The sequence below is a fragment of the Trichechus manatus genome, unplaced genomic scaffold, assembly GCF_000243295.1.
Source record: "Trichechus manatus latirostris isolate Lorelei unplaced genomic scaffold, TriManLat1.0 scaffold00001, whole genome shotgun sequence".
In the NCBI taxonomy this organism is placed as follows: domain Eukaryota; kingdom Metazoa; phylum Chordata; class Mammalia; order Sirenia; family Trichechidae; genus Trichechus; species Trichechus manatus.
Window position 1 is genome coordinate 3,007,782 of NW_004443937.1, and position 25,225 is coordinate 3,033,006.

At 40.8% G+C, this 25,225-nt stretch overlaps 1 protein-coding gene across 1 annotated transcript; it reads left to right on the forward strand.

Annotated features, from left to right (window-relative positions):
* Positions 1-1,210: 1,210 nt before the first annotated feature.
* LRRN1 (leucine rich repeat neuronal 1) lies at positions 1,211-4,497 on the forward strand. The gene has a single exon (XM_004368281.3). It carries the CDS (start codon positions 1,557-1,559, stop codon positions 3,705-3,707), a length of 2,151 nt encoding a protein of 716 aa, XP_004368338.1. The 5' UTR covers positions 1,211-1,556; the 3' UTR covers positions 3,708-4,497.
* Positions 4,498-25,225: the final 20,728 nt, after the last annotated feature.

Genomic DNA, 25,225 nt, shown 5'->3' on the forward strand with positions numbered 1-25,225 from the left:
CACCAGACTGAGTCCAGTACAGCTAGATGGTGCCCGGCTACCGCCACTGACTGGTCTGACCAGGATCACAACAGAGGGTTCTGGATAGAGCTGGAGAAGGATGTAGAACAAAATTCTAACTCACAAAAAAAAGACCAGATTTACTGGCCTATGGGAGACTGGAGAAACCCCAAGATTATGGCCCCCAGACACCCTTTTAGCTCAGTGGTGAAGTCACTTCCGAGGTTCACCGTTCAGGCGTGGAGTGGACAGCCCCATAAAACCAAACGGGACTAATGAGGCACAGCAGTCCAGGGACAAGGGCCAGAAGGCAGAAGGAGACAGGAAAGCTGGTGATAGGGAACCCGAGGTTGAGTAAGGATAGTGTTGATGCGTTGTGAGGTTGTTAACCATTGTCATAGGGCAACATGTGTATTGTTAAATGAGAAACTATTTTGTTCTTTAAGCCTTCATCTAAATTGAGAATAGCAGCACAATTGGAAGAGTGTAGTCTGTGTCACTAAACTGTGCATGTAGAAATTTTTGAAGTGGTGTATCTTTGGCTATGTATATTTTCACCCAAACAACAAAAAAAAAAAGGTCGAGAAGGGAGAGGGTTGACATGTTGTGGGGTTGTTTACCAATGTCATAAAACAATATGTGTACTACTGTTTCATGAGAAAGTATTTGTTCTGTAAGCCTTCACCTGAAGTATAATAAAAAAATAAAAATAATTTAAAAAAAACAAATGAGGTATTACTTAAAAGGCAAATAACTAAAAATGAACTTTGAGTCTTTAATAAACTGCCGTTCACATTTTTTTACTAGGAATAACTTTTTCAGGTTTTTTTGAGCCATTAAAAGAAGCTTAAATTTATGTAATTTCTAAAATCATCTTTGTGTTTAAGGAAATGGCAGTGGTGGGCTTTTCTGCGTGTTCCTATTGATTGTGTGTGTGTGCACATGAGTATATGTGTGTGGTGTGTGAGAGAGACAGTGTGTGTGTGAGAGTGTGTTTGTGTGCATAAGTGTGTGTGTAATAATTTTACCAAGTAGTACAAGCAATCCCAATGTAATTGTAGAACTGAAGGAACTCTAAAATGAATTTCAATGTAGTAAGTGGGATATAATAAGAGTGCTCTGAAATTTAAAAGCGTGTTTAGTTGTTTTGAATAGATTTTGAACATTCTGTTATTAGATTTGTGAGTGATTATGCCTTTTTAGTAAACAAAAGCAAGGCTATAATGTAGAAAGTATGAGGAAGAAAAATAACGTCTGTCCTAATCTAATTTTCAGGCACATCTCCAGACATCAATTTGGCTGAAGTAACTCATGCCACAGAGCTCTGTGTACACGCCTGGAACTGAAAAACACAGTTCAAAGACTTCAAATTGCTTCCTGCTGTTTGAAAACTCCAGAAAACCAGCCCTTCCGACACTGGCATTCTACACATTTCAACCAAGACTTAGCTTGAATGTTTGCATTCCCTGCTTGCTGTCCTACACATCACTATACAGGGTTCACTTCTTGTTAAAACTTAACAAGTGGCAGGGGTTGAACTTGCTTAGTGAGCCAGCATGGCTAGGATTAGCTTTGCTTCAACAGCTTGCCGATTGGTGCTGGGATTGCTAATGACTTCACTGACTGAGTCTTCCATACAGAATAGTGAGTGTCCCCACCTTTGTGTCTGTGAAATTAGGCCCTGGTTTACCCCACAGTCAACATACAGAGAAGCCACCACAGTTGATTGCAATGATCTCCGCTTAACAAGGATTCCTAGCAACCTTTCCAGTGACACTCAAGTGCTTCTCCTACAGAGCAATAACATTGCAAAGACTGTGGATGAGCTTCAACAGCTTTTCAACCTGACTGAGCTAGATTTCTCCCAAAACAACTTCACAAATATTAAGGAGGTAGGGCTGGCAAACCTGACCCAGCTCACGACTCTACATTTAGAGGAAAATCAGATTATGGAGATGACTGATTACTGTCTGCAAGACCTCAGCAACCTGCAAGAACTCTACATCAACCATAACCAGATTAGCACTATTTCTGCTAATGCTTTTTCAGGCTTAAAAAATCTTTTAAGGCTCCACCTAAACTCCAACAAATTGAAAGTTATTGACAGCCGCTGGTTTGATTCGACACCTAACCTGGAAATTCTCATGATTGGGGAGAACCCTGTGATTGGGATTCTGGATATGAACTTCAAGCCACTCTCAAATTTGAGGAGCTTGGTCTTGGCAGGAATGTACCTCACTGATATTCCGGGAAATGCCTTGGTGGGCCTGGATAGCCTTGAGAGCTTGTCTTTTTACGACAACAAATTGGTCAAAGTTCCTCAACTCGCCCTGCAAAAAGTTCCAAATTTGAAATTCTTAGACCTCAACAAAAACCCCATCCACAAAATCCAAGAAGGGGACTTCAAAAATATGCTTCGGTTAAAAGAACTGGGAATCAACAATATGGGGGAACTCGTTTCTGTGGACCGTTATGCTCTGGATAACTTGCCTGAACTCACAAAGCTAGAAGCCACCAATAATCCCAAACTCTCATACATTCACCGCTTGGCTTTCCGAAGTGTTCCTGCCCTGGAAAGTTTGATGCTAAACAACAATGCCTTGAATGCTGTTTACCAAAAGACAGTGGAATCCCTGCCCAATCTGCGTGAGATCAGCATCCACAGCAATCCCCTGAGGTGTGACTGTGTCATCCACTGGATCAACTCCAACAAGACGAACATCCGCTTCATGGAGCCCTTGTCCATGTTCTGTGCCATGCCGCCGGAATATCGAGGGCAGCAGGTGAAGGAAGTTTTAACCCAGGACTCGAGTGAACAGTGCCTCCCGATGATTTCTCATGACACATTCCCAAATCACTTAAACATGGATGTCGGAACTACAGTTTTCCTAGACTGCCGGGCCATGGCTGAGCCAGAACCTGAAATTTACTGGGTCACTCCCCTTGGAAATAAGATAACTATGGAAACTCTTTCAGATAAGTACAAGCTAAGTAGTGAAGGTACCTTGGAAATACGTAACATACAAATCGAAGACTCAGGAAGATACACATGTGTCGCCCAAAATGTGGAAGGAGCAGACACTCAAGTGGCTACCATTAAGGTTAACGGAACCCTTCTGGATGGTACCCAGGTGCTGAAAATATATGTCAAGCAGACGGAATCTCATTCCATTTTAGTGTCCTGGAAAGTTAATTCCAATGTCATGACATCAAACTTAAAATGGTCATCCGCCACTATGAAGATTGATAACCCCCACATAACATATACTGCCAGGGTTCCAGTCGATGTTCACGAGTATAACCTCACACATCTGCAGCCTTCCACAGATTATGAAGTGTGTCTCACAGTTTCCAACATTCATCAGCAGACTCAGAAGTCATGTGTTAATGTCACAACCAAAAACGCCGCTTTCGCACTAGACATTTCTGATCAAGAAACCAGTACAGCCCTTGCTGCAGTAATGGGGTCCATGTTTGCTGTCATCAGCCTTGCATCTATTGCTGTGTACATTGCCAAAAGATTTAAGAGGAAAAACTACCACCATTCATTAAAAAAGTATATGCAAAAAACCTCTTCGATCCCACTCAATGAGCTATACCCACCACTCATTAACCTCTGGGAAGCGGACAGCGAGAAAGACAAAGATGGTTCTGCAGATACCAAGCCTACCCAGGTCGACACATCCAGAAGCTATTATATGTGGTAACTCAGCGGATATTTTGCTTCTGGTAGTAAGGAGCACAAAGACGTTTTTGCTTTATTCTGCAAAAGTAACACGTTGAAGACTTTTGTATTTTTGACTTTGCTAGTCTGTGGCAGAGTGGAGAGGACGGATGGATATTTCAAATTTTTTTAGTATAGCGTATCGCAAGGGTTTGACACGGCTGGTGGCTTTTCTAGGCTTCCAGTCGATGTTTGGTTTTTATTCTTATCATTATTATGATTATTATATTATTATTATTTTATTTTAGTTGTTGTGCTAAACTCAATAATGCTGTTTTAACTATAATGCTCAATAAAACGATTAATGACAGGTTGGGGTTCCCCTCTGCTTTTACCAGTAGCATGACCCCTTCTTCTGAAGCCATCAGTAGAAATTACCATGTCCTACAAAAAGCTAACATACAGTTCTGAAGCGGCATTGAACAATCTGGTCTACAGACTTTTCGAAGCTAAGGCTAGACTTGTTACCTTTGTTGAATGATGTTAGTTGACTGTACTGTAATGTTGTATCAACTGAATTGAATGTTTTGCCTTTGAATAATGACTTTTCTTTTTTTGTAATAGTTACAGAGGCTTAGAACAAGCTAACAGGCAATAGAAATATGTATATCAGATTTTTTAATGTAACAAACTACATGTTAATTTTACCTTATTCTTTTTATTATCTTTAGTAGACACTTTTAAAAGACAAAATACTTTTGTTGTGTTTAACTCACCAACATGTGTATAATGAAGACAGAACTACAATAAATTAGTTTTGTTCTGATTTTTTAGAACACTGGCAATAATGTGTCATTCATAGCCCTTGTTAGTTGCAGTGGTAATATTTTTTACATCCCTAAAAACAACAACCAAAATAAATCAGCTACAGCATGTTGTTTTTTAAAGTTAGGCCCTAAAAAGTTTTGAATTCTTTTTCTAAGGGAAGAAAAATCTATTTTAATGAAGAGATTTTAATGAACAGGATTTCAGTATTTTAAAAATTACTGACCAGAACCTAATGGCAGGGTTGGGGGTGGGGATGGGGGGAGTTCATGTGGAGAAAAAAGGTCTATCATTGTATCTCGTGCGTAACTAAACATGGTTAAAAAAAAAAAAAGGAATTATATTACTACATTGGATATGTCACATTCCTTTTCTGTAAGGTTTTGCTAAAACCTGATTTTTTTTTTTTAGTAGTTTCCACATTCCCCATCAAAGTATAAAACATAGAGCTGTGTAGTACTCCAAAGTATGTTACATGTTATTCCTTTTTTTTAACAGCTGACTATGTGCTTAGACCCATATTAGTCCATATATCACTGTGGAGATATCTGCTGAGACAAGTAAATGATTAACAGAAAACAGAACAATGTCTGCACAGTTGACATTTTTCATCCAAATAATATATATAGACAGCTTGCAGAATGAAGTCTTACAAGACTACATGGAAAATGTGTGCAAAATTTAGAACAGAAAAAGCTAGGTGTAGGTAGCCGGCCAGTTCCACAAGGGGGGAGGAAATTTCAAAGTATAGGTAGAAGAAAGGACGCATTTGGAAATACACATTGAAGAGGCGGAGAAATAAAGAAAGGCTGTTGCAGAGGGCAGCTGCTGCCAAGGAAAAGCTAAAGGGACTAAGAGGAAGCAGGTGCCTGATGAGCAAAAGTAAAGAAAAGGGAACAGAAAGAAAGTCCAGGTGATGTAAGCTAGAGGATGTATTTCTTTGTAAAATTCCTTGTTTCATGAATTACTTAAAAAGAAAGAAGATCACTTTCCTTGCCATTTCTCTCTAAGGAGAAAGAGAGAATATCAAATGCCGAAGCAAATGAGCTGCAGCTGAAAAACAAGGAATATTCGAGCTAAAAGCATCTCTTCCCTCAGCCTTTGTTTGTTGGCTAGGAAAATCAAGGCCAGGAAGGGCTGTGGCTTGCCCAGGTCAGACTGTCCCGCCCATTCAGAACTCTACACCCCATAGTATTGCTCTAGGTTCAGCCGCTTTCTAGAATCCCGTGCAGAGCTCATGTGCAGTTTTGAACAATCTCTAGCATGCCCCGCTTCACAAATGGTGATAGATCCTCAAGTTTCAGTTCACTCAGCATAAGTTTTTAGCACAAGGGCAGACCAGGGGGGTCGGGAAACCTTCTACATTGTTGTACTGCCAAATACATGGGGGAAACCCAGAATTGGAGATGCTTTGAACATAAGCTTGGGGGATTTTGTGTCAGGAAGGATATCTGTCTTCAAACAACTGTAGAGAGCAGTGGACCATCTGACAGCTCCCCTGATCAATCTGGGAGCTGTGAAAGGGGAAGACACAGAGCATTCAGTCCAGAGGAGACATCGTTTATCCCATAAAGCAACGATTAGAACTTGGCACATAACGGGCACTCAGATATTGATGGAATGAATAAAGGAAAACAACTCAACCATTTCTCCGTTCTGAGTATAATGGAAGCACCAGAGAGTCCACCTATGCTTGCCAACAATATCTTTTGCCAGACCAGTCTGGGGAAAAAAATCCTTTTACCTTTTTCTCCTCCAATAAAATACGGGAGCTTATTTTTTTAAGGGAAAAATAATGTTAATGGGTTGGTTTTCAGTTGACAGAAAGCAAGATGGCAGAGTACTTTTTTCCCCTAGCCTAGTATGTCCTCAATTGCACTTAATTCAATTGGATAAGTTAGACATCTAGAGAAATTACACATCAAACTAGGCCCTGATTGATAATGGAGGTTACATCACCTTAACTAGTGAGGTGAATATTACAGGTTGATTTCTAATATCCTGTTTTCCCTTTGCTTCCTGTTGCTGTCAGGGGCATAATGTATCCCTAACCTGATTTTACAAGGTTGTTTTTTTTTGAACAGTTTCTTAAAACAGGCATTTTCTAATTCACCCATTTAATTATGGGAAACTGTATTGATGACATGAATGTAAAAACAAATGTTTGCTTATCAAATTTTCTAATTTGACTGTGTGACTGGCAAAAAGGAATCATCTATATGCTTTTGCAAACAATACCAAACCATCTCTATTTTCTCTCAGGTGGTTATCTGTTTATTTGCTAAGGACACCACAGTAAATCCTTTATTTGCTGTTGGCTTTCTATCTCTATTCATCTTCCAAGGCATTTTCTTCACTACTGTTTACACCATTTGGGGAGGGCCGGGGGACAGTTTGCATCTCTAGCACGTTGTTGCCAGGAAAACCATACTTTCTGCCTTTCTAGTCACTGAAAAGGGGAGTTTACTTCGATGCATTCTAAGTCCAACTGAAAATGCTTTCTTCACCTCAATTCTTTCACCCTCAACCTGCTTGCAAATAGACTTATTATTATTATTCAAAAGGGATTAAGCAGAGGAAAAAGGTTTCTTTAAAGATGGATTTTAGATTCACCATCTGGGGCTCTAGAATAATTCTGACCCAGAATCTCTGCAGGGCTTGATCTAATCTGGTGTGGACACTGTTCCATGTGTCCCCACCCCCTGCCATGTACACTTATGTCAACTCCTCTTAATGAGCAGTAAGTCGGGCACTTAGGGGACATAGTAAGAATAAGGAGATGGGCAAAGTAACTATTTTAATACTTGCTGACTCAGCGTGGCCCGGCACAAGTTGTTAATAGGACTAAATTGGTTATTTATATTACAAAACTCCTCAGAGACTTTACGGTACTAATATAAAGTATATAGCACCACCATGGGCATTTGACCACTGGTATATCTTAGGGTACATTTCTCTACTACAGACCCTGAGAAGTTGAGGATTTGATTCAATTCCAAAAACAGCATGGTAAATTGGGCATTATTCTTTCCAATTTACAGATAAGAAAACTAAGGCCCAGAGGAGTAGCCACAGCCCTAAGTTGGTGACCGTTATGGGGGTCTGCACTACAGTTTCCTCTTCCTCTTTCCAGCACCTTCTGTAGGGAGGGAGGAGCACCCATCAGGGGAAGATGCTGGAGATCACAGGCTACATGGGACAGGCAGAATAAAGCATATAAAGGAGAGCTATGAATCACCATGAGTCAGACTCAGAGCAACTGGAAGGAATGGAACATAACGCTGAAGCCAAGGCTTTCTTTATATCTGAAAATGCATTTCTCTCTTCCCTCTTAAGAAACCTTACATGCTGGGGATCTGTAAGATACACGTCAAAACTCTGTTCACATCAGGCTACGTTTTAATTCTAAGCAACTCCCCTTATACTCTCCTTTTTGTTACACACCTATAAAATTAAAATTTTCGAAAAATTTGTGGAGGAGATTGCAAGCTCATCCTTTCCTTAGCAAAAAAAATACCAGAAGGCTTACGTCAAATTAGTGACAACTCAACACTTACTTCCAAAGCTTAAATAGGGAAACATGAAGTTCATATTATTGGACAGTTGCAAAGGTAATATCTGTTATAGCTGGAAACAATTGGAGAAGCCACACCCGCATAGCTTTCGTTCAGTCATCAAGTTTGTGGGAACAGTGTACCAGCAAACCTTCTGTTCCCTAAAAAAGTCCATCCAGATGGTATAAGATGTTAAAAGAGTATAACAATTTTTTAAAATAAATGTAACTGCTCTCCCAACGTACTCTATTTTGTCAGTTATGTACTACTTTATGTGAAGCAAAACCAGTATCATACACCTCAAGAAATTAGCTCAGTGCATAAAGTGGGTCAGATCATGCCCTGCCTCTTCCTTCCATCTCGGCCTCCCTCTCTCCCTCCCATAAGAAGACTAAGCTGACAAGGTAAATTTCAGCCTGGGCCCTGAGGGAATGGTCATGAATTCCTAATAAGGGGGTATTCTGAATTAATTACGTGGTATTTTAATCATCAGTCTGCATGTTAGCATGTCTTACTAATCTAGACAGGAGACACTTGTGGGGGCAGGAAACAAACCCCATTATCACAGCAGGGAGGGCTACATCTTTACAACACTTTCTCCTGCAGGAAAAGGGAAGGAGAAACATTTATTGTGACTCTAGCCCTCTGCAGAGGCATTAGTGGTTCAGTGGCAGAATTCTCGTTTTCCATGCAGGAGACCCAGGTTTGATTTCCGGCTAATGCACCTCATGCGTAGCCACCACCCATCTGTCAGTGGAGGCTTGAGTGTTGCTATGATGCTGAGCCTGTTTCAGCGGAGCTTCCAGACTAAGACAGACTAGAAGAAAGGCCTGGCGATCTACTTCCAAAAATCAGCCGGTGAAAACCCTATGGATCACAATAGTCCGATCTGCAACCGATCATGGGGATGGTGCAGGACAAGGCAACGTTTCCTGTTGTGCATGGAGTCGCCGTGAGTCAAAGGCCCACTAAATGGCAGCTAACAACAACATCCCTTTGCAAGATGCTTCACTCAAGTAACTTACATTGAATCCTCTCAATAGCCCCAGGAGGTAAGTACCATCATGGTCTCTACATTAGAGAAGCCTCCAGGAAGCAAGCAACATGCCTGAAATCGCACAGCTGGGAAGAAGCAGAACTGGGATTTAAACTCAGGTTCTGTATAGTTAAAACTTGTAGTAGTTCACAAGCTAAATCTGGATCAGAAGTGTAGAACACATAGCCGAAAAGCACACTGGCACTTGAGACGGAAGGAAAAAATGAGAGGAGAGGCACTGCCCACCAGTGAGGGCTCAGAGGGTAGGGTCTAATGTAAGACCCAAGCCTGATATCAATACATGGAAATAACAGCAAGCCAAAGAGGAAAAAGTAAAGGACAATTTTCCAAAGTTTGTGAAAACAATTCTATAAACACAAGTGGAAGAATCTGAGCTTGCAGAAGGAAAAAGATTTTTTTTTAAAAAAGGGAAAAAATAAGAGCTGATAACCATATATTGAGCTCTTGCCCTGGGCTAGATGTTGTGCTGAACTTGACCTGTATCATCTCACAGAGCCCTCACAATGACTTTACGAAGTAGGTATTCAGATCCCCATTTTTTCATATGGAGAAACTGAAGCTCAGCTTATCAGTCAAAAGTGAGGAAGCCAAGATCTCAACCCCTGGCTGTTGGTCTCCAAGGACCAAGTCTAACCACTAAATTATCTTCTAGCTTAACAAGTACTTGGCTGGTTATTTCATTGACTTGGCTTAGTCCTTCCTGAGGGTTGGGAACAAGGAAAAGGTAGGTTTCATGGTCTTTCAAGGATCTTTCAAAGACCCTTCCCTTCTTAGGAAACATGTTGTTGTTAGGTGCTATAGAATTGGTTCTGACTCCCAGAGACTCTACGTACAACAGAACGAAACACGACCTGTCCTGCTCCATCCTCACAATCATTGCTATGTTTGAGCCCATTGTAAGGTTTATTAATATGGAAATTACCACAGGTTTAGGTAAAAGGAAAAAATGTTACCTTGGCTTTTTTTTTTTTTTTTTTTAACCATTAAGCTTTTATCTTTAATATTTAGGTTAAAATTATTTAAGAGTTTTATCTTTAACATTTTAATCTTTGTAAGTTTTTTGAAGTTCTACCACATAATCCACAGCAAAAATTCGCTCAGATGCTCTATGTAATCTAATTGTAAGTTTCCTGTACTGTAAATCACTGCTGGGGGTGGGAGGCATGGAGGATAAAGTCTTTGGAGAACTCTTAGAGTGAATACTTTTATGCCTAATCCTATATCTTCATGATCTCACTAGCTCTTTATTGAAAAATATATTACTTTTCATCTTCGAAGAGACAAAGTGGTTTAAAGATCTCCTGTTTTATTGATGATAATATGGGCACTATGAATATTAGCTAAAATATAAGCTCCCATATTATTTTCCTTCCTGTTAGAACATTGCACACTTATTTACAATGCTTGATTTCACCAAATTTTATTCAGTGCACACCCACCACCCTTTATTATACGTTTCCTGTCTGTCATTCATGTAAAAATGATATTTTAGTAATGTATATTCTCTGTAGAGAAAATGGAGAAAAATTGGTGTATTAAGAAAAAACAGTATATAATACCGAAATAACCAGGATGTACTTCATTCCAGTTTTATTTTCTCTGTGAGTATATTTTAATATACATATTATAAAACAAAAAAACCCAAACCCATTGCCACTGAGTTCTGACTCAGAGTTACCCTCTAGGACAGAGTAGAACTGCTCCGTAGGATTTCCAGGGGGTGGCTGGTGGATTCGAACTGCCAACCATTTGGTTAGCAGCTGGGCTCTTAACCACTGTGCCACCAGGGCTCCATATGTATACAGACATACAATTATAAAAATATACATCATTATGAATATAGAATTAGAATTATGGTATACATAGCTTTGTACACTGTTTTTTCTTTCACTTAAATAAGCACCTTCCCATATTAAATTATCTTGGAAAGCATGATTTTTAAAGGCTGTATAATCATCTATCATATGGATATTCAGTAATTCAACAAATTCTTTTATTTTTGGATATTTTTACCTCCTTTATGTGAGGCACTGGAGGCATAAAAATTCACCTGCACCACTCATTCTCTCCAGGTGTAATCACTAAGCAAGAGAGGTATCCACACAAACAACCATCCTGTATGAACTTCCACCAAGAGAATGAAATGGAGAAGGGAAAATACAAGCAGAAAGAGCCTGGGTGGTTTATGGAGTTCAAACTTCAAATCTCAGCACATAAACTCAGAATTAAAAGATGTGATAAGAGTTCGAAAAGCACACAGCCAGAGGGAGGGCGCCCTGGGCAGAGGGAACAAGTCACCCTGACCACAAGGTTTCCTACAGCCATGGAAGAAGGGACTCCTTCTCAAGGTCATCTGAAGATGGTACATGGGCTACTAAAAATAAATTGCTGTTGGGTGCTGCTGAGTCACATAGTGACCCCATGTGACAGAGCAGAACTGCCTCATAGGGTTTTCTAGGCTATACTATTTATGGGAGCAGATAGCCAGGTCTTTCTCCTGTGGAGCTGCTGTGGGGGGAGGGGGGATGGGTTTCAGCACCAACCTTTTGGTAAACAGCCAAGCGTTTAGCCATTGCATCACCAGGGCTCCAACAAAATAAGAAGCTTTGGTTGGAGGGAAATTACAGCAAGATTTTGAGAAGAGGCAAGAGGAAAAGGCTGGGTAACCTGAGGAGCCTATGGTCCCCAGGTGAAGCTTCACTACCAATTATTTCATTTCTGTTAGCCATTGCGCGTAATCACAGTGAGGAGTGCCTTCCTGGGGAGAGAAGGGAAGCTTGCAAGAACATCTTGATAAATCTTGCCAAGCCCTGAGGCCTCAATGTGGAAGCTCAGCTGTGGCACTATGTAAAACACAAGCATTAAGCGGATGTGAGCTCTCCCTAATTGCTTAAGCCCAACCCAGTCGGTGGCCTGCAGTTAGCACACATTTCCTTGGAGTATGAGGTGCTAAGGAAAGAGGAAGTGCTTTTGGAAAACTGAAGTGCGTATTTAGAAAACTGAAACTGATTCTGTGGGGTTTTAAAGCACAAATTAATCTTCTATTCAACTTGCCTCTTGCCCACTAAATACAAATATTTCTGGTTTACTTGCTTAGACAAAATTCTGAATTTTTAGTGTTTTTACGTTTACATTTAGTGTTTTACATTAAACATTGTGGAATTTAGAATTTAACGTTTCCAAAAGTAGAAGAAGTCAAAGACATTTCACTACAACCTAATACAGAAGACTTAGTTCTGAATCTAGGCTCTGTTCCTATGAAATTTCCTTTGGATTCTTAATTTGATTAAGAATGGAAATTCCTGATAACAAGAAGTGAATGACAGAGAAGGTTCTTTGCCCTAATTCTGCTCTTAACAAGTATGTTGGTGGAAATAATACTTTAAGATATTTTTATTGTGGGCCATTGTCCAAGCCTGTTTTCCAATCCCATCAACCTATCCTCTGAATTACTGGTCTCTCAGAAGAAGATTCAAATGGCCATTCTATAGGTATCTTCATTCCAATCCATTTCCACAGACAGACAATGTAAGTTATAGTTAGCTTTCCATTAGCTATGTAAATGGAGACAAGCTGTTTTGTAGACAATGGAAAACACTGCACAATCCAAAAGTTAACAGAGGTTTGTTGAATGAAGTCATTCACCTTTGACTTTGGGGTGAATAACAAGTTTTTGCCTAGAAGCAGATTCATCTTCATAGTTAGATTTTTATTCCTTCTGATAACAGACTGGTGGATTGCTGGAGAGAGCAAGCTGGCATTTGGTTGATTTGGGGAACAGACGGCATTTCTTGATTTTCCCCCCCACTGAGGCCTGGGAAATTCAGCCCTAACTTCCTTCCAAGTTTGTGGAAATCATACAACTCCAGATATCCGCTTGGGCTGAGCCACTTGTGGTGATCTGGGATTGTTTGGATTTGTGTTCATCCTGCAAGGTGCCATCCTGAACACCCAACAGGTTACATTTTCTGGGTAAACAGCAACTGTCAGTGGATTCAGTGGCTGGGAATACTCTCCCTATAGATAACTACATAATCTTTATATTTCAGTGGGGTACACTTGCACAATTCCCCAAACACTGGAAGCCTTATTCAAAATACTACAATTATCCATTTTTCTTCCAGAAATTGTTGCACTTTGAAGATGACCAGTGTGATTTCACCCACAATCTCCCTCATGTTCCATAATTACCAATGGCCAAATTAGGGAGGAGTTTGGAGAAGAGTAATGATATCAGGGTAGGAATGGAAAGGAAGCCATGCAGCCACTGGAGAAATGCCAAATGGGGGCGGATGGTGTAAACAGGAAACGCTACTTAGGGGTAGAGTGCCAGGTATCTATCTCTCCTCTGAAAAGAACTCTGGGGCATGCCACCCTAGTTAAAAAAAAAAAAAAAAAAAAAGTGCCATAGAGTTAATCCTATCTCATGGCAACCCATGTATGTCAGAGTAGAACTGACACAGAATAGAGAACAGAGTAGGATTTTTAATAGCCGATTTTTTTGGAAGTAGACCACCATGTCTTTCTTCTAAGGTGCCTCTTGGTGGACTCAAACCTCCAACCTTTTGGTAAGCAGCCAAGCATGTCAACCATTTGCACCACCCAGTGACTCCATCACCATGGTAGAAGTGGAGAAATTATACATCAAAGTTTGCTGAAAGAAGAGTCTATTAAACTCATCTTTTGTGGATAAATCTCTCCTCTCTCTTTTATCTCAATTTTTCTAAGCAAAGCTATCTAGCATTTCTACAATTACTCCCAACTCCTCTTTCATTTCAATTCCACAGAGTGAAGAAAACGTAAAGCAGGACCTAGAAAGAGGAGGCAGTGGCCTGGCTTCCTGGGTCCTGGTCTTTTTAGGTTTCATTTCAAGTTTCCCTAGCCAGTTCCCAGGAAATATGGGAACAAATCCAGAGTAGAAGCTCTGTCCATGAATTTTTAAAAACTGCACATGAGCATCCCTTGACTAATCATCTTGGAGTCCAGAGACTGGTTGATAGGGTCTAGAATGGCCAGCAGTCCCAGCCGCATGGGCTGGATGACTCAGTCCCAGCACCAGTCTTGGTCTCTTCCTCCACAAAAAATACTAAGCTGCTTATCTTTTCTAACTCACTAGCTTCAATCTGTACACCCCTCCTCCTTTCTTAGAAGGAGCCCTAGTGGCGAAATGGTTAATAGCTCAGCTGCTAACCGAAGGGTCAGTGGTTCGAACCCACCAGCAGCTCCTCAGGAGAAAAGACCTGGTGATCTGCTCCCATAAAGATTGCAACCTAGGAAAACCTGTGGGGCAGTTCTACTCCGTCTATAGGGTCACTACGTGTCAGAATAGACCCAATGGCACACAACAACAACCTCTTTGCTCAAAGGAGTTCCTGGGTGGCACAAATAGTTAATCACTCGACTACTAGCTGAAAGGTTGGCAGTTTGAATGCACCCAGAGATGCCTTGAAAGAAAGGCCTGGAGATCTGCTCCCAAAAGTTCACAACCTTGAAAACCTTATGGAACACAGTTCTGCTCTGCACACATGGGGTCATCATGAGTCGGAATCAGCTCAATAGCAACTAACAAAAACAACAGCAACCTCCTTGCTCTCTGCATTGTGGCACAAATGGTTTGCACTCATTTACTAACCTAAAGGTTAGCAGTTGGAACCCACCCAGCAGCACTGCAGGAGAAAGGCCTGGTGATCTGCTTCCTTAAAGATTATAACCAAGAAAACCCTATGGCAAATGTTTCATTACCTATATATTTACCATAATTAAAAAAGAAGAAGGAAAGGAAGGAGGGAGAGGGAGAGAGAAAGAAAGAAAGTGCCCTGTGCAGCAGTTCTACTCTGTAACACATGAGATCGCCACCAGGTGGAATTAACTTGATGGCAATAGGTTTGGTTTTGGTTTTTGGCTTCTTGTTCTCTGCATTGCAGTCATACCAGGCCACTTTTCAGATCCCTGATCATACTCTCCCACCTTCACACATACCTTCTCCCTACAGCACTTCCTGCTTAACCCTCATTCTTTCCTCAGAGCTTCCTTAGACAAGCCTTCCCCAAATCCTCAGATTGTTAGTTCAGCCTGTTACCTTCTCTCATCAGCCTGTTCTCTGCTTCTTAGCAAATGTCATGGTTGATGACTTTATCCACCACTAGAAGAAACAGGAAGAGGGACCATATTTGTCTTATTCACTACTGTATTCCCAATGCCTAAGACAGCACCTGGCCCAAGGTTAACTATTTAATCATTGTTTTCTCCCCCTTCACCCCAAATTGTGAGTTATTATATGTCCAACCTCTGCCCCAAGGACTGGACACTTAGGGAACAATATTTTGGGGGTTGCCCTGTAAACTCTTTCCTTCCACTCCAGTTTGTCCTGGAGGCCTGCCCCTAGCCTAGTCTCTCCACTTCTCCCTCACAGAAGACTGCTGTTAGTTAGAATTTCTACTTTTCCTTAGCATGCACTGTACAGAGAATCCTGCTGGGGAGGGCTGCTTGGGTGAGGACATCCAATCAGCTGGCTGTCATGTGAGCCTGTTTTTTTTTTTTTTTAACCAGTTGACAGCAAGTCAATTCCAACTCAAGGTGACCTCACATGTTACAGAGTAGAACTGGGCTCCATAGGGTTTTCAAGGCTGTGACCTTTCAGAAGCAGACTGCGAGGCCTTTCTTCCAAGCCACCTCTGGGTTGGTTCAAACCACCAACCTTTCAGTTAGTAGCCCAGTGCTTAACTACTTGAGCCACCCAGGAACTCTGAATCCTGGGTAAGGCACATTTTTCACAGTGATATACAAAGCACATTCTGCCTTCCCAGTCACCAAGTGAATGCTTCTGACCTGGTAATATTTCATCAAGGCTTACTGATAAAGTCAGAGGGATCCTTAGAGATCACATACTACCCTTCGTTTGCAGCTGGAGAAACTGAGGCCCAGAAAAAGATAACAACTTAGCCAAGATCTCGCAACCAGTGAGCAGAGAAGTTGAAACTAGAACAAAGATCTCCTGAATTTCAGAAATAGGAAAATTTAAGCTAATTTGCCTGCAAACTGCCTAAGGCTTATTTCATTTAGTCTGTTGAGGAAGAATAATCTGTCGTCAACTATGGTTATGAAAGTCATGTTTTTAGCTTCTTTTAACACGTGAGGGAAGTTCCCTTTCTGTTTCACCCCAACACCTAGATCAATTGTGCTGAGCAAAACCACGGGCAGCACCTCTCAACCCATTTCTATTCGTGAAAAAGAAAAGGCATTTTTTTTTTCAAAATATGGGGAACTTCATCTTTTTTCTGCCATTTTGTGAGGGAAGAAGATGGTAAGACAGAAATGATTCATCACGATCTTTTCAAATACCAAAGAAGTCAGCTTCCCATGCAATCATTTTTAATCACCGCCATAAGTGAAAGTGATAGCCGTCATGGAGAAAAGAACTATTAGTCCGTAAAGAATCAGCTCTAACATACAGGATCCCCCAAACCAACTTAAATTTATGAGTCATCAACTATGTCTGACATGTCACCAAATCTTCCTAGGCCCAAAGCTCAAAGGCTCTTGGAATTTCATTACACATGCTTCCTGAGGAATTTCTATCGAGGCGCAACTAGGTCTTCTAATGGAGTGATGTCCATGGTAGCCATAGGAAGGTCCTTTCACGCCACGAAGATCCTTTCACTGAACAAATGTTTATTGAGCATCTACTATGTGCTGGACATGATCACAGGTGGTTCTGCTCACTGGTTAGGGCCAAGCAGCATGGCAGAGGGGGCTGACATTGCCTCATTCCAGGGACTCCTGAGGAAGGAACAAACACCTCCAGATACCAACCACCATCAATTTAAGTGCGAGTCTCTAAGACCTCCCTTCACTCAAATGGCTGCCTTCTTCACCACAGAAAAAAGTGCCAAGGGAATTTAGAGAAAGGAGAGTTGGCACAGAACTGGGTAGGCATAGAAAAGGAGGGACTATTTTTGTGAAGAATTTATAGGAGAGGTAATGCTGCAACAGAGCCTTGGAGAATGGGGGGCATTTGAACTTGTGAAAGCGGGAGAGGAAGTAAGGAAAAGCATGAGCCAAAATAAGTCAGGTAGAAATGTAAATTATGAGGTATGTACTTGCAGCAGACATTAATTTAGTTGCTGGATCAGGAGAGATAGGTGGTAAAAATAGCAAACTTTTACTGAGCTTTTATGATATGCTAGGTACAATAGTGAGTGCTTTACATATATAATTTCACTGAATCTTCAAAAAAACTCCATAAAATAGGTTTCATTTTTTTTTTCCTATGTTACACAAGAGGAAACAGAGGCTTTCAAAGGTTAAGCCATTTGCCCAAGTTCAACCAAGAGGCAGATTCAGATATTTAACCCCAGAATCTATGCACCTAATCATGGCAACACTATCCTGGAATTAGACTGTGAGGAAAATTGAGTGTCAGAGTGAAGGACTGAAGCTCTTCTCCAAGTATTAGGAAGCCAGTGAAGGCTTTTGAAAAACGGCAGTGACAGAATCAATGCTCTTCTTCAGGAGGGTCAAAACAGTAATACAATGACTATAGAGCAAGTGTCTAATGTATATATAAGAAACCTCACTAGAATTCATGCCAAAAAAAAAAAAAAAATTCACACAGCTTTCAGGGACAAAGCCTAATTCCCCAATTTGGCTAACTTTCTCAATCAGAGAAACAGTCTCCATTTTTTTTCACACCCACTGCATGCACTGCTCCAGGTCTTCAGGATACGTGCAACGGAGACGGAGTCCCTAGGCGGTACAAACGGTTAATGTGCTCGCAGCAAACCAAAAGGTTTGCAGATTCAAGTCCACCCAGAGGTGCCTTGGAAGAAAGCCCTTGTGATCTATTTCCAAAGTATCAGCCATTGAAAACCCTGTGGAGCACAGTTCTACTTTGACACAGATGGGGTCGCCATGAGTTGGAGCTGACCTGATGGCAACTGGTACTGGTTTACAGGAGGCTAGAGGAACAAGTGAATCAAATCCTCACAGGGGGCTGTTGGAAGGTTTAACACACAAATTGCCTCATATTTTAAACTGGTATGGACGCAGAAATCAATTCATACAAGAAGTATGCAGGTTGGGGATTATCTGTGGCAAATGATTAATCCCAATGTGTACCTCTACTGCCACCTGACCTCCTTTCTGCCTTCAGTGGTATGAGCCCAACAAATGTCAATTCATTTTTTTTAGCTTTTTAAATTGAAGACAGATGCACTCTATACAGCAATTTAGAGGTTCTTTGCCAGAAAAATAAAGAGAGATACAAATTCCTCCCCGAACCTAAAAAGAATACACTGAATTAGCCATTTCACTGCTACCAGGTGTACACACTGAACCTCCTTAAGAAGTTCCCATTGATATATGAGAGACCCACACATTAGGCATCACGTATCAATTTATTTATTTGTTGTCCATAATTGTTATCTTAAAAACCACATTCATGAGAAATTACCTATTTTGGTTATTAAAATCCAAAAGCTCATGGACGATTACAAGATCATGACAAATGTGGTTAAATGCTGTCATAAAGAAATAGCAGAATTACATCATGGATCTTATAATTCATTCATTCATCACTAAATATGTATTTATCAAGCCCCTATTGTTAGGCACTGTGCTTGGCACTGGGTAGACAAGAAGAACAAAGCAAACTTGGGTCCTGCCCTCCTTGAACTTATGTTCTTGAGGGACGACAAGATAATAAATAAGTTAAATAACTACAATAAGTGCTCTGGATATAATAAGTGGTATGAAGAACATATATAAGTACTTAGATAAGAAAAACCGGTGGCGGGAAGGAAGGGTAGTCTGTTCCTCGCTCCTTGCATGGTCATCTACGGTACATTCTGTGATATGAAAAGACCGAATCCCTTGGTGCTTGCACTGTCACAAGAGCCAACTGTACTCTGATGAGGATGCTTTGTTACTTAAATATCTTCCTAGCAGAGGACTCATAGCAGTTCACAAATGGCATTTCCAGTCATCACTGCAGCACTCCAGAGAGGCAAGAGAGAGGTTCAAGTCTCATTACCTCTATTTGAGAAAGAAGAAGGGCAATGACTAAAGAATGACACTCAGCCAAATATTAAGGAGCATGGCAGCTGTGGGGTTGATGCTATACCTGAGGGTTCAGAGCCCCATGTTCCCAGCTGTTTCCACTAGACTGTTCTTTCTATCCTTCAGTGTAAGATGGGAACTAAGTCTTGCCTGGAGGTTTTGTAAATAAACCAGCTCAATCCTAACTCAGCAGAAAAGGGCATATTTGGTGCATAGAGAAAACTGTTCCCAACAGTCATTAATATGAATAGTCATTACTATGAAGTTTGTTTACCTAAACTTATAAAACTTCCCCTGCAAGAAATCCAGTAAATGGAATCACAAACTGAATAATTTTGATGGATATCTTAGCTGACTTTTTCCTCCCTTATGACAATAAACAAACCAACAAATAACCCTACACTGGAAATTTCTTTCACGTGAATTCATGGTGACCACATCAAGTGGAATTTGGTATAAGGCCGAGTCATCATGAACCACATCCAGAAGAACAGATTCAGTTATTTAAATACTCAAAAGGCATTAAACCCGAACCAAACCAGTTGCCGTCGAGTCGATTTTGACTCATAGTGACCCTACAGGAAAGAGCAGAACTGCCCTGTAGGGTTTCCAAGGAGCCCCTGGTGGATTCGAACTACTGACCTTTTGGTTAGCAGCCATAGCTCTTAACCACTATGCCACCAGGGTTTCCCCAAAGGGCATTAGAGAATCTTAAAGGAATGTTCTGGAAGGGATGAAGAAGAATCACTTAACTCAAACCCTTAACATTCTAAACATTGTTTAAAGCCAAGAAAAGTGAAATGATTTATCCAAGGTTTCACAACTACTGAGCCAGAACCCAAATTCAGGTTTCCTGATTCCAAATCAAGTGCTCTGTTCCAAGTATTAGAAGCTCTACCCAATAGTCAACACACCTTTAGGCTTCCCCATGGACAAAGAGAAGCTTAAGGATGCTGAGGGCATTTTACTCATCTCATATGACAAGATGTCATCATGGAGGGAAACAGGGCAATGACTCAAACTCCATATACATTTTTATATTTTGTCATAATTAAAGACTTAAAGGAAAGTTATAAGAATAGTTCAAAAAAATTCCATTATTTTTTTACATAGATTCTCTAAATGTTTAAACATTTTACATTTGCTTGCTTTTTCTCTCTCTCTCCCTCTGTATCTATCTACTTTTTCTTCTAAACTGTCTTAAGAATAAGTTGCAGACATCATGCCTCTTTATCCTGAAATACTTCAGTGTGTTTTTCCTAAAAATAAGAATATTCTCTTACCACAGTACAATTAACAGAATCATGGCACTGATATTGATACAACGCTATTATCTAATTTACAACTCTATTCAGATTTTTTCCAATTGCTCTGAAAATGTTCTTTATAGGAAATGAAAATCCAAGCACGCGTGTTTCGTTCAGTTTTCATGTCTCTTTAAAAAAAAAAAAAAACCCATTGCCACCGAGTGGATTCCAACTTATAGCGACCCTATAGGACAGAGTAGAACGGCCCCACAGGGCTTCCAAGGCTGTAAAGCCTTTGCGGAAGCAGGCTGCCATATCTTCCTCCCCGAGAGGGGCTGGTGGGTTTCAGCCACTGACCTTTCAGTTAGCAGCCAAGCACTTTAACCACTGCACTGCTAGGGCTCCTTTCATGTCTCTTTAGCCTCCTTTAATCAGGAATTGTTCTTGAGCTTTCTTTGTATTTCATGACACTGACATTTTTGAAGAGATCTTTTTTTTATAGAATAAAATTATTATATTTTAATAATTTATTTTATTATAGAATAATAGAAACCAGTTATTTTATAGAATGTTCCTCGATTTGGCTTTGTCAGATGTTTCTTCATGATTAAATTCAGGTTATGCACTTTCAACAGAAATATTATAGAAGTGATGCTGACTTCCTTTCACTGCATCCTATCAGAAAGCACACACTATGAACAAGTCCTATTAGTCAATCAGATCATTTGGTTAAGATGGTGTCTACCAGGTTTCTCCACTGTAAAGTTACTCTCTTGCCCTTTTGTAATTACAGTGGGCAAATACTTTGAGAATATGTACATATCCTGTTATTCCTCAAACTTTGGTTTTACCATTCATTGAATATTCTTGCCTGAATCAAGTATTATGACATTTACTCAATAATGATTTTATAATTCCAGCTTCCCTCTACATTTCTTAATTAGATTTCTACTGGAAGAAAGAGCTTTCCCTTATTTCTTTGTTTGTTGTTTGTTTGTTTATTGATATCAGTGTGGACTCATGGATTCTGACTTTATTCAATAGGTTGTAATTCCTTGTAATCATTATTTTTGATGCTCCAATTACCCCAAATTTGGCCAGGGGGAGCTCCTTCAAGCTGGCTTCTGTGTCTTTTTTAATGGTAAAATATATTATAACAAAAACTTTGCATTTTACCATTTTTAAACGTACAATTCAGTGACATTAATTACATTCACCATGTTGTAGTACCATCACCTCTATTTCCAGAAGTTTTACATCAACCCAAACAAAAATTCAGTGCCCCTTCAGCAATAACTCCCATTGCTTCCTCCCCCTCAGACCCCAGTACCACAAATAAACTTTTGTCTTGATGGATTTGCCTATTCTCGATATTTCATATGAATGGGCTCATACAGTATTTGTCCCTTTGTGTCTGACTTATTTCACTCAGCATAACGTTTTTAAGGTTCATTCATGTCATAGCATCTATCAGAATTCCACTCCACCTTATGGCTGACTAATATTCCATTGTGTGTATATACCACATTGTGTTGATCCATTCATCTGTCCATGGATACCTGCATCCTTTCCACCTTTTTGCTATTGTGAATAATGCTGCAGTGAACACTTGTGTAAATGTATTTGAGTCCCTGCTTTCAAGTCTCTTGGCGTATGCTGTGTCTGCTCTGTCTGCACTGCACATGCAGACTGTCTCAAACTTCCAGGCAGCCATAAGACTGCTAGGAATGAGGCACAGACACCCACTGGCATCAACAATTCCATGGGTCCTACATTCACTTGTGACTATGCCAGACACATGAGACACACAGTGTTGGCAAAGTGAAAGCCATTATTATTATTTATAGAAAGCCAACAGTAAACAGTTAACAACAGATTCCCAAGGGGGAAACGTTTACCCTTCCCCGGATTACCCATGTGCATTCTTGTGTCTCTGGGCAGGCACGTTGTGGTTCAGTTCAGATGCTGTGTTCATGTCACCAATGCCTCTGGCTACCACCTCGCTGCATGAGGCTTCTGCTCTGCCACTGGGTCTCGCTGGGCCTTGCTGGCAGGAAGATCCCTACACAGAATCTCCTGAGCTCTGCTGCTGGGCCCTTCTAAGCCTCTGACACCAGCTGCCACCACACTACCTGGGGCTGTGGGACTCTTGCCGACACACTACCCAGGCCCCCTACTGCCATCCGGGAGGCATCTAACCCCTGTGTGGGGCACACACAGGCCTCTGCCCTGCATAGGCAACTGTTAAAGCTCTTTTAGCTCCACCGGCCAGCCTCCTGCCCAAAGGCGCTCAGCTCTCACTCCGTGGGCCAGCAAGCCCACTGCCACTGTCTCTCACCATCTCACGCCATCTTCAGCATTCTCTCTTTTTTCTGGGTCTAGGAGTTTCTCAGTGCAGGGACTCCAGGTCCTTGGTCCAAAGGACACACTCTGCTCTAGACTCTTTTTCTTGATGGCAGTGAGGTCCCTCCAACTTCTGTGGGATTGGTCCTTTTGAAATCAGAGAGTGTAAGCCCTCCAACTGTTTTCTTTCTCAAGATTGTTTTGGCTATTCCGGGCCCCTTGCCATTCCAGATGAATCTGAGAATTGACTTTGCTATTACTGCAGAAAAAAGGCTGCTGGAATTTTGGTAGGGATTATGTTGAATGTCTGGTAACTTGTTACAGGTCCAATAGGAAACTGACACATACACTAGCTGTTATCAGTCATCGGTTATGGATGGCTTGCAGGTGTGTCAATTCCCCAGCACTTTCAGCCTACAGACAGGCGGCATATACTGAGGAGATCAGAGACAACCTTCAGGCAAAGAGATACAGGTGTAGGCAGGTGTACCTCAGGCTGGCGTACTCTGATATAAGAAGGGCCAAGGGAATATGAATGGCACTGCCCACCTCTGCTCCATCACCAAACTTCAATATAATTCCTAGTCCCCTCCAGAGCAGCAAACGCCCTCTCCTCTTCCATCACAATTCAGTCAGTAAATAAGCAATGAGGGGTAGTAGTGAAAGGGACAAAAGAAGTACACTTTGACATTTCTCTCATAGATCTCATCTGAGAACGCTATTTTCTTGCTGTAAGTTCTTGGCAATTTGTGACAGATGGCCTTGCCTATTATTTCTGAAAATGACCTAGATGAAAACAGAAGCTTATAATATCTTGGTACCAATAATAAAACTTAGCTTTACAACATCCTCTGTAATGTTTAACATCCAAGTATCACGGATAATACAAAAAGTCAATTTACAAACGTGTACGTAGCAAGCCCAGGAAAAGTGAAGGGTCTCAATTATGCTAAAATCACAGACGAAGACGGCAAAAAAAATTCTTAAAAAAAATTGGAGAATGTTACTTGATGGCACTAGCCATAGAAGGAAAGACAGGACGTAAGCAGTACAGAAGGAAACATTCCAAGGAGAAATAAAGGCCAAGAGGGGTTTGAAATACCCACTGACCATCAACCTCTGATCATTAAGTTGAGTGCACAACATGGTCCCTTAAATTCCTTTTGAGCAAGCTCTCCTAGTAATCCACACTGCCTCCTTCTACATTTCTTTTCCTCCTAAATGCATGCCTTTGGGGCGGCATTATAGTGAGACTCTGGTGTTTATGTCAACGGGTGAACCACTCTCTATGAAGACAGAATAGACAATAACAAGTTTTACTAAAGACATGGAGAAATTGGAACCCTCGTACACTGCCTAGCTGCAGTGTAAAATGGTACAGCCACTGTGGAAAACAGTTTGGCAGTTCTTCAAAAAATTAAAAGCAGAGTTACCATATGACTCAGCAATTCCAGTCTTAGGTATATATCCAAGAGAACCGAAAACATATATCCAGACAGAAATTTGTACACAAATGTTCACAGCAGCTTTATCTGTAACAGCAAAAAATGAAAACAACCCAAATATCCATTAGCTGATAAATGGATAAACGAAATGTGGTATATTCATATGAGGGAATATTATTTGGCCATAAAAAGGAATAAAAAAGGATGAACCATGAAAAGATTACGCTAAGTGGAAAAAAAAGTCACAAAGGACCACATATTGTATGTTTATGTTTATATGATAAGTCTAGAAGAAAAATCTGCAGAAAGTAGAACAATGGTTGTTAAGAACTGGGGGAAGAGGGAATAGGAAGTGACTGCTAATGAGTACAGGATTTCTTTTGGATAGGGAGAAAAATGTTCGAGAATTAGGTAGTGGTGATAGTTGCACAACTTGGTGAGTTTACTAAAAACCACTGCATTTTACAATTTAAAGGGATGAATTTTATAGTATGTGAATTACATCTCAATAAAAAAAAAGAGAGAGAGAATAAGCAAGCTAGTCATTTATTTTAAAGGCTGTAACTTTTATGTTGTTGTTATTAGGTACTGTCTTGTTGGTTCCAACTCATAGCAACCCTGTGTACAACAGAATGAAACACTGCCTGGTCCTGCGCCATCCTCACAATCCTTCCTATGCTTGAGGCCATCGTTGCAGCCACTGTGTCAATCCATCTCATTGAGGGTCTTCCTCTCTTTCGCTCACCCTCTACTTTGCCAAGCATGATGTCCTTCTCCAGGGACTGGTCCCTCCTGATAACATGTCCAAAGTACGTGAGATGAAGTCTCACCATCCTTGTTTCTAGTGAGCATTCTGGCTGTACTTCTTCCAGGACAGATTTGTTCATTCTTTTGGCAGTCCATGGTATATTCAATATTCTTTGCCAACACCATAATTCAAATGGGTCAATTCTTCGGTCTTCCTTATTCATTGCCCAGCTTTTGCATGCATATGAGGCAACTGAAAATATCATGGATTGCGTCAGGCACACCTT

Excerpts from the sequence above, each read along its gene's own strand:
- LRRN1 (XM_004368281.3), top strand. The coding sequence starts at position 1,557 with ATGGCTAGGATTAGCTTTGCTTCAACAGCTTGCCGATTGGTGCTGGGA.